This window comes from Lampris incognitus, chromosome 11 (assembly GCF_029633865.1).
Source record: "Lampris incognitus isolate fLamInc1 chromosome 11, fLamInc1.hap2, whole genome shotgun sequence".
Classification (NCBI taxonomy): Eukaryota; Metazoa; Chordata; class Actinopteri; order Lampriformes; family Lampridae; genus Lampris; species Lampris incognitus.
In genome coordinates this window covers 27154106-27164687 of record NC_079221.1, presented here as the reverse complement: position 1 = coordinate 27164687, position 10582 = coordinate 27154106, and the positions used below count along the sequence as shown (strand labels likewise).

Sequence of the window (10582 nt, the reverse complement as noted above, 5' to 3'; positions counted from 1 at the left end):
CGTTACCCCCTTCAATGTGAAGCGCTTTGGGTGTCTAGAAAAGCGCTATATAAATGTGATGATGATGATGATGATGATGATGATTATTATTATTATTATTTATGCATTTTGGGACTAGGTGAGATGGATTTCGATCATTTCCAAGCTGCATTAAGAGACCACTAGCAATTGTTAGGTTAGCATAAAATATATTTGTTCCTGTATTTGCACTCTTGTAACGCAACATCCAGTCCATGGTCCATGGTTGTTAACAAAATAATTCTTAAAGGTTCATTACATGGGGAAATGATAACCTTATCTTATGCCATTTCTGCTTATATTACTCAGTATACATTAAAAGCTGAATGATTGGCTAACAGGATCCATAAACCACATTCATTTTGCCATAGGTGAAAAATAAATGGATCCAGATGTGGTCTGAGAGCGCCAAATTGACAACAACACTTTGGAGGCCCATTGCCTAGGCTGCTGCTGTTTCCTCCTAGAGTCCATAAAAACACAATATAGAAACATAAAAACACACTATGGGTCAACTGGAAACTCTAAATTAACATTAACTTTGTGTAATCATGTGAGTGGGTCCTGTGATGACTTGGCGAGCAATCTGCCAAATCATCATTCCCTGCCTTCCACCAAATGCCTGCCTGCTTCTGGACCCAAGTCTTAATTGGATGAAGCAGTTAGAGACATTGAATGAAACATTCAAAGAGAAAAGTTATTTTTTTAGATTTGTTTAATATAGATTGCCACAAAACCGCTGCCAGAGTAACAGGGAAAAAAAAGAACTTAATAGTACTCCTGAATATTGCGAGTGAGCATACATCATATAACTCTTATTTAGATCTTATTTTTTCTCTTTCTTTGGGCAACTTGATGGCCAGCCATTCAATAGTGTGAGTGCGCGCCTCCTCCCAGGTGTATCTTGGGGCATAGCCCAGGTCCCTCTGAGCCTTCTGGTAGGAGAAGCTGAATGGTGTGTTCATCAGGACAAGAAGCTTTCGGGTGATAGGCACGTGGATCTTTATAAAGGGGTGGAGCAGAAATCTCAGCATCTCCCAGAAGAGGCAGTACAGGTTGACTATGGGTCAACTGGAAACTCTAAATTAACATTAACTTTGTGTAATCATGTGAGTGGGTCCTGTGATGACTTGGCGAGCAATCTGCCAAATCATCATTCCCTGCCTTCCACCAAATGCCTGCCTGCTTCTGGACCCAAGTCTTAATTGGATGAAGCAGTTAGAGACAATGAATGAAACATTCAAAGAGAAAAGTTATTTTTTAGATTTGTTTAATATAGATTGCCACAAAACCGCTGCCAGAGTAACAGGGGAAAAAAAGAACTTAATAGTACTCCTGAATATTGCGAGTGAGCATACATCATATAACTCTTATTTAGATCTTATTTTTTCTCTTTCTTTGGGCAACTTGGTGGCCAGCCATTCAATAGTGTGAGTGCGCGCCTCCTCCCAGGTGTATCTTGGGGCATAGCCCAGGTCCCTCTGAGCCTTCTGGTAGGAGAAGCTGAATGGTGTGTTCATCAGGACAAGAAGCTTTCGGGTGATAGGCACGTGGATCTTTATAAAGGGGTGGAGCAGAAATCTCAGCATCTCCCAGAAGAGGCAGTACAGGTAGAGGAGGGTGTAGGGCATCGCAAGCTTCTTTTGAATACTGAACCCCAGTGATGACATTATGGCGTAGTTAAAATCTGAATAGCTCATATGTGGCGTGTCATCGCAGACGTAGTAAAACTTCCCACCAACATTGGTTCTTTTCAGTGGATCTTTAAGGGCACGGCCTGCCTGGAGATGGGCCTGAACCACATTGCCTATGTACACCGGATTCACAAGGGCTTCAGGGGCTGAGACTCTGTACAGAACATCATTATTTTGGATCCCTCTTGTCATGTGGTAAAGGAGGAAGCGGCAGCCATCTCCGTAAATATACATAGGTCTTAGGGTGCAGGTGGCCAGCAGGCCCCCGTTCTGCAGCACCTCACCATTGGCCTTCAAGCTTATCCTCTCAGCCTCTTTTTTAGTGTTTCCATAAGTGAACAGCCCGAACGTGTTGTACTTTGTATCCTCGTTGCCATTGATTATGGGATCGCCATTGGAGTTGGGCCCCATCACCTCAAGGCTGCTGGTGTAGATGAAGGAAGTCACGTTCTCCTGGATACACGCCTCTAGCAAGAGCTTGGTTCCTGAAATGCAAGGACGGGCTAACAGTTCATGTAGTTTTATGTGGACAGATCAACAAAGCGCTGTATCAGAAATTGATAATTCCTTCTTGTGGAGTTATACCTACAAGGAAATCAGATAGCTGAAATAGAAAGATTGGTTTGACTTTGGGCTTTCATTAGTGCACGACTTGACAGGGACTAGTACAGCTCTCTCATCCATGTCCCTTAATTTTCTCAAAATAACATGATTGTGATTCACTTTAAGATTGTTACAAGCATGTTACCCTTTCAGGTTTAGTGCTAAATAGAACAGGCACTTGTAAGCAATTCTGCTTTATAAAGGTTTTAAATCACTCCTGGGAATTTTCTCTTGATTGTGGAATAAGAACTATTTAATAATTTCAGAAAAAAAGACTAGCTTACAGAAGCTAAGTTCATTTCATTTCATCTTTCATATCTCAGTTCAATCTTACAGTGACAGTCAGTACCTTTAACATTGATGTCATAAAGCTCACTGTCCTCCAGATTCCCATGAGTATCAATGACAGATGCAACGTGGAAGACCATGGATGCTCCGCGGCAGGCTTTTCTCAGGAACTCACTGTCCCTGATGTCCCCTTCATACACACTGACAACAGTTTTCCTTTGGCAGTCTGAAAAAACGGTAAAAGAAGAATGTTCTACTAGGTCAACAACTATTGATAATGCCAAAAAAAAAGAAGAAAGAAAGAAGAAGAAAGAAATAGAAGTGGAACGCGAGCCAGTTGGTGCAGAATATAAAGGTAAATCTATGTTACAGGGCTGAAACACTGCACATATGCTCATTGTATCAATACTTGACGTCTGAGGAAAGAGACGGTATTTAAGTTACTGTTTAAATTGCTAATGCCTGATGTGTTGAAAGGGGATGCATGTAGGCTAACTGGCGTGTCGTGTCGCGTTTCACCGCAGCTTTGTTTTTAGACAAGTCAAGTCAAGTCATGTTAACTTTATTTGTACAGCCCAATATCAAAAATTACAAATTTGTCTCAGTTGGCTTTACAAGAACACCACATCCTGTAAGCAAGACAAACATCCTTTTATCTTAATTTCCTTGCATTGATTTCTCTATGTGTGCAATTTGAACAAAAACGAATAAATACAGCGTCAGTGTATAACGATCAAAATACGGGAAAGGGTGTGCTAGTATGTGTTTTCTTGCCACAAAACAAGATTGTCTACAATTTTGACGATGACTCATACAGACGCCGAGGCATTGCAACAGAAAAGTGAATACATGCTGCAAATATCTAAAAGTAATTCTGAGAAATTTGATGATGCCATGCAATAGACGAGGAACCAAAGCCACGACACTTGACGTTTCTGCGCCTTTTACGCGGCACGCGTAATGGGGCTGGAATGGCAGCGGACGCGACGCGCCCCGGCATGTCTCCGCTTTCAAACCGTATAACCAGATATTTCGTATGAGATCGGATATTTTGGGCTATCATGACTCGGAGTACATTGGTGATAAAACCCTTTGTAATAAACAGCCAATAACCACAAGAAGACGAAGGTAGGCTGCTGGATGTAAAACACATGGGCGTCGCCCGTGGCGAAACCGTGGCCGGTTTAAGCAGCAGGCGACGATTATGGGCTTTTCCAACAACCCTTCTTTCTTAGTAATCCAATAAGTATATTGTAAGTGAACATTGTTTTCAGACAGTTACCCTTCAGTCCCTGTAAAAACTCGACGGGCGGTTCGTATCTGTCCAGCAGACGGATCTCTGCCAGTGTCTCCTCGTCCAGCAGCAGCCTGACCAGCTTCCGTCCAAGGAATCCACAGGCACCTGTGACCACGCACACCTCCCCCCGCAGAGACATACCTAACTGGGGCCTCGGTGCTAAGCTGTATGAACCGCAGTTTTAGTCTTTATGCCCTTCATTCAGTGTGTTAACCTTAAAAGAGACAATACTGCTCCGGCATTTGTGATTTCATCAGCATGCAGCTCTTTCAGTCTTTCTGCTTTTCTATGCTCTGGGAATGTATGAGAGTAAAAACAAAACAAAAACCAAATCTCCTTTGAGGGAATATATGGGAAAACAACAAAAACGATGTGCCGTGCTTTATATAGACGGAATGAACACTCTTCAGAGTCAACTCCTCCCCTGCCAGAGAAGCTCATATTTCCCCCCTCAGGAATTTACTTATAATGCAACTTGACAAATATTTGCCGTGATCCGCCATCGGATGTAGACACCACTAATAAGCATATCTCAGCCTAATATAAATCCTAATATAAGGCTGATAAAAAGCTGCAACTTCTCTGCCACAGCTCTTCTCCAATAGGATATCGAAAGTGGACGAATGGTGTTGAGTAATAAACTGGAATCTTTGCTGCAGCGAATCGACTTCGTTAGGCAACAATTTTTACGAATTAGATTTAAAATACAACAACGCATTTGTCTAAATTACAGGGTTTAAGCATTCCAAGAGTTTCATTTCCCCCCAAAAAGGCAAAGCTTTGAAAGTCCCTTACAAGGTAGGATTTTACACCAGCCCAAAACAACAAACCATCTGCCAAGATATGAAGCGTCAAGGCTGTGACCCAGACACAATGATGACTAGCATCTGGTTGTTCTCACAACCGACTGATAGCACACACAAGTGAATTTGTGGGAATGCAAATTTTGACTTCGTTTTCCTGTCTTTGCATTCTGATTTCAGTGCAGAAGGGATCTATGTCCCAATGTTTAAGAGATTTTTTGTGTGTGATGGAATATATGCTGTAGACAGACAGTTGATGATATCAGATGTTCGACCTCCGGTTGTCTCATTTATAAAAGATGTAACTAGGCTAGTGTTAACATGGCTCTCCTTATTGAAGCTTTTCACTAGATGTGTGTGTGTGTGTGTGTGTGTGTGTGTGTGTGTGTGTGTGTGTGTGTGTGTGTGTATTACCCCAATGATGAGGACATTTCATTGTTTACACGAAAAACCTCACGGGGAAAAACAATCCTGGTCCTCATGACGTAAAAGCCTTTAAATGAACGCAGGAGTAGTGAGGTTACTCATTTGTCCGACGCATTCTCATCACATGGTTTAGGGGTGTCACGATTTCAACTCCAAATCGAAGAATGATCGAAACGAGTGTTCGATTTTGAACCTCGAAACCTAGAGCAGGATCGACGATTCTCCCAGTATTTTCTTTCTCCGCGCGTCCAAAGGGGAGGGGAAAAAACCCCAAAACAAAACAAGAACACTATAGTATACATTATAGTTGTTAAAATGTTAATTTTGATGTCAGTTGTTTCCTAACAGACATACTAACACATGCAGTACAATATCTACTCTGCCCTAGCAACTGTGTCCTAACAAGGCGTAGGCAGATAGCGAACGGGAGAATGAATGTAGCTTGAGCTTGACGTCTTCTTCAGATGGAAGTTTATTGAAGACTTTACTCCATACATTCGTTTTTCCCCTTTTTTTACCCCCGTAAAAAAACCCGCCTCACCGTGCTCTGCTGTGCGTCGCAATCCATATATGGCAACAGCTGGCGACGGACTGTTTCCACAGACATGTACAGTCATCCTGTAATCAATGATCTCCTCTTCAGGGCAGTTGGCTTTGTGCCACAGAAAGCGAAGATAGTTGCGGTGACCTTCTTTTACCTTGAAGCTGTAAAACATTTGCTCAATGTCCGCTGTGATGGCTATCCGCTCTTTACGAAAACGCAGCAAGACATCTATTAATGGGTTGTTGAGTTTGGGCCCTCTCAGCAGAACATCATTGAGGGAGATGTCGTTATACTGGGCACTCGAGTCGAACACCACTCTGATTTTATCGGGCTTTTGGGGATGGTAAACGCCAAATATTGGCAAATACCTATATTCCTCACCTGGCTGCAGAGGCGGAGCGGGTTCTGCTTGATGGTTTTCGATGACCTTTTGCATGAAGTCAAAGAAATGTTCTTTAATTCCTGGTTTCTTTTGGAAGGGACGTTGCAACGAGAACAGCCTCTGCTTCGCTTGCTCTTTGTTGTTCGGAAGCCGGCTCCGTCGCGAGCGAAAAAGCTATGGCGCCTGTCTTGTACTTTATTGTACTTATATTAGTAATGAATGGACCGGAGACCAAGGCATAACGTTGACCTTTTACTAGGCATATCTTCGAGTCTCAACACTCGCGCATGCGCGCTCATTACATATTGAAACCTGCTCACTACATCTCCCCCTTTTAAACTGATACTTTCAGGATCTTTACAGAAAAATTAAATCATATGTTAATAAAGCCTAATGCTGATTTTACCAACAAGGCAGGGGAACAGCTGGCACCTTAAACATCTCTGTAAACGTGAGCATATGTAAACTGGTTAAATTAACTTCAGATTTTACATCTCATATCTAGACACACATTTCACATCTCATTTTCCTTTTTTTTAACCTATGAACATATCAAGACAAGTACATAACCTAACTGAGAGGTATGGTAGACTACCTGATCCTCTCTGTTGTGGTGTGGAGGTTATTCTGCTCCGTATACTTACAACACTTTACTACAAACTCAGTCTTTTAAGTGTGCACAAGGTACGTGAGCAGCATACTGGCCCCCACAACACACCATATGCACAGCGCTTGGATTTGGGCTGGGTCATCGTAGGAGAAATCTGCCTAGATAGAGCTCACCAGCCTACTGATGTCAATGTCTACAAAACAAACATACTCCCAAATGGCAGAGCCTCATTCTTCACACCATGCTTTAAGAGCATCCATGTGAAAGAGCGAGTGAGTTCCCATCCTCTTCAGTACTTACCTGCCTCGCTGTGTTACTCCAAAGGCCTCATTGCTGACACAAGCTGTCTTGGAGATGATGTTTTCTTGAGGACTGCAGACGACGACAAGACGGCCCTGTCAATTGAAGATAACAAATAAAGAGGTGTATCTTGCAGACATCCACTGGGTGGCGCTGTAGTAAGCATGTTTGATATGTAATGAGCGCGCATGCGCGAGTGTTGAGACTTGAAGCTATGCCTAGTAAAAAGTCAACGTTATGCCTTGGTCTCCGGTCCATTCATTACTAATATAAGTACTAGAAAGTACAAGACATGGTGTCAGAAGTCGTCGCCCTCGCCTCTGAGATAAATACAATCACCCGACGCAAGTGACCGGAATGTTCCGTGCAGTTTGACTACGTGAGAAAATAACTTTTGAATTGGCCGAGTGAGCTAGCTGAGCTAACGCTAACGTGGAGCTGCGATGATACGTTTGAGAGGAGCATTCGGAAGGTGAAACAATGGATTCTCTATTTTCAATAAGTCCGCCTGAAGCATTTGACTTCGGAGACTTTGGTAGTTGGCCTAATTGGATCCGACGTTTTGAAAGATTCCACATAGCAGCAGGACTAAATGCAAAGAGTCAAGAGTATCAAGTTAACTCGCTAGTTTACACTATGGGAGACATGGCGGATGACGTTCTGAACACGTTAGTGTTACACTTTTAAGAATGACGCGATGGCCGGTTCTTGTGTAGCACATTAATTTTTCTTTTTATTCCTGTTGGAACATAAACAAACACAACACCAGTCCTGGCGTCTGTGTCTTATTCGTGCGTCTGACGTCTCACTCTACTAATGACAGGCGTCAGTCACCGATACCTTACATCTACAGCGCCCCCTGTTGACCATGTGTTCCAACCATTTAAGACCGAACCAGAAATACTAGAAAATAATAGAAATCACATGAACAACATTGAAGCAGTAATTTTAACATATTTTAAAGTCTTTCGCTTTTTTTATAAGGAGTTTTAATTTTAAATGGGGGGCAAGATATTTTAATCTTGTTCATGCCAATGTCTATGAAAACACTCAGTGCCACACTCTCCCCCACAATTTTTAATGTCTCCTGACATTATAACCAAAGTTCTACCAAGGTCACCAAAAGTGTCTCTGCTCATGATACTGAGTCTCTATCACTTCACAGTGTCTTGCAACCAACGATGGCTTCCCTAGTGTTTCATAGCTCAGTACGACAGGTGGCTGTCTGAGTCTGTATGGGTGTGCTCTTACTGTCTGAGGCGATTCTTCTCCTGCCTCACCACTCTCAGGACCCACATACACTGCTGGATCTAATTCATGTTGCTGAGCCAGCTGTGGCACGTCAGCAACCTCTTTGCTCTGTAGTGGCACATCCTCTTCGCTCTGTACTGGCCCATCCTCTTCGCTCTGTAGTGGCCCATCCTCTTCGCTCTGTAGTGGCACATCCTCTTCTGAAGGTGGAGAACTCTGTTGAGGCCGGAAAGGGTCTGCATCTGGATTCAGTGATGCTTGGTGGTGCTGCCTGTCTCTGCCAGACCTGAGATGCCACTGGTAGACGCCGCCGTCATCTTGCTCTGAGTTGCTGTCGGATGCTGGCTGCTGCTGCTGGATGGGACGTGATGTCCCCTTCCTCCTTGCAGGTCTCTGGACGTTTCTCTGCTGCTGCAGAGTCTGTGCTGCTGGCTGCTCAAGAGGTAGGTGGTCGTATGGCAGTAAAAGATTTCTATGAACCACTCTGTCTTTCCCAATACCGTTCTCTGGGCTGATCTGATAAACTGGGCTGTCATCACCTTTTCTTTCCTTCACTCTGTAGACGTGGCTTTCCCAATAAGATCGGATTTTTCCCGGTCCACCCCTTGGAGTACAGTTTCGGATGAGGACCCGGTCACCTGGCTGAAGGTCTCTCCCCTGCACCTTTTGGTCATAGTGGGCTTTCCCCCAGGCCGCCTCTTTGTTTGCTGTCTTAGAAGCAATATGATATGCTTCTTGCATTATCTTTTTCCAGTGGCTCACATAGTCCTCATATGTTTCAAGGGCCTCGTCTCTTTTGAGATTGAACAACAGATCGATAGGCAGGCGGGGTGAGCGTCCAAAGATGAGGTGGTAGGGGGCGTAGCCTGTTGCCTCACTTCATGTGCAGTTGTACGCGTGGATGACTTTAGCCAATGACTCTTTCCAGTCTTCCTTCTCTTTGTCCTCCAGGGTGCGTAACATTGATAACAGGGTGCGGTTGAATCTTTCTACCTAGCCATTTCCCTGGGGGTGGTAGGGCGTCGTGTGCAAGCCCTGGATGCCTGAAAGATCCTTCAGCCTTGCCATGAGGTTGTTCTCAAACTCTCTGCCCATATCATGGTGCAGCTTGCTTGGGAAGCCGAATTTGAGTGCAAAATCATTAAACACCTTGTCAGCCACAGTTTTTGCAGATTTGTTCTTTGTAGCATAGGCTTGAGCAAACCTAGTGAAATGATCCATGACCACTAATATATACTCATTGCCATGCTTGCATTTCTCCAGATGAAGAAAGTCTATTGAAACAAGCTCGAATGGATAAGTGGTCTGGATGGGTGTTAAAGGTGCTCGGGTCTGTTTACTGGGCGTCTTTTTTTTCCGACACTCACAGACTTGAGTGACAAAGTGCTCTACGTCTTTGTGCATTTGTGGCCAGTAGAACCTTTCCCGAATGAGGTCAAGTGTTCTTTCTGTTCCCAGGTGGCCCATGTCTTGGTGCAGTTCTTTAAAAACAAGGGGCTGGTAGACTTTGGGGATAACTAGCTGTTCTCCACGGCCTGTTGTGCGACGCAGCACACCGTCGTCACCCACCTGGATCTTTAACCATTGTTTCAGTAGTATAGCCACAGCAGGGTGCTCTGCCTTTACCTCTGCTCTGCTCGGTCTCTTGTTTAGTGACTTATACCAGAGGACTCTGGATAAGTGTTCATCCTCTTCCTGAGCCGCGCGGATTTGTGCTGGGGTGAGCAGTTGGCCTGTCTCACAGTCCTTTACCAGGCTCATGGCGCTGATGTGAACAACTCCCACACCCAGGCAAGGGGCTCTCCTTTGAACTTTGACACTCTCCATGGATGCACTGATTGCGTCGTGACTGACCTCTTTAATACAGTGGCTCATGTATTCCTCGATGTCCAAAGGCATCCGAGACAGCCCTTCAGCATCTGAGTTGTTTCTTCCAGGACGATAGCATATGGTGAAGTTATAATCTGCCAGCTCCGCAACCCACCTGTGCCCTGTGGCATTGAGTTTTGAAGAAGTGAGCACATATGTTAATGGGTTGTTGTCTGTATAGACAACAAATGATGTGGCGTAGTACAAGTAGTCACGGAACCGTTCGCATAAGGCCCACTTTAATGCCAAAAACTCCAATTTCCCAGAGTGGAGATGGTACCTCTTCTCTGCAGGACTCAGGGTGCGTGAACCATAAGCTATCACTCTCATTTTACCTTGCTGACGCTGATACAGCACCGCACCCAGACCAATTTGTGATGCGTCACAATGCAACACAAATGGCTGGGTGAAATCTGGATATCCAAGGATGGGAGGCTCTGTGAGTGCATCAATCAGCTGGTTTGACACTTCCTGGTGGGCACTTGTCCACTGAATGG

The 10582-nt window shown here is 44.2% G+C and overlaps 1 protein-coding gene across 1 annotated transcript; it reads right to left on the bottom strand.

Annotated features, from left to right (window-relative positions):
- Positions 1 to 753: 753 nt before the first annotated feature.
- Positions 754 to 4237, bottom strand: hsd3b1 (hydroxy-delta-5-steroid dehydrogenase, 3 beta- and steroid delta-isomerase 1). Its single transcript, XM_056289610.1, has 3 exons — positions 3886 to 4237; positions 2665 to 2829; positions 754 to 2197 (listed from the first exon to the last, which is right to left on the bottom strand). Exons 1-3 carry the CDS (start codon positions 4037 to 4039, stop codon positions 1389 to 1391), a joined length of 1128 nt encoding a protein of 375 aa, XP_056145585.1. The 5' UTR covers positions 4040 to 4237; the 3' UTR covers positions 754 to 1388.
- Between the last annotated feature and the right edge of the window lie 6345 nt (positions 4238 to 10582).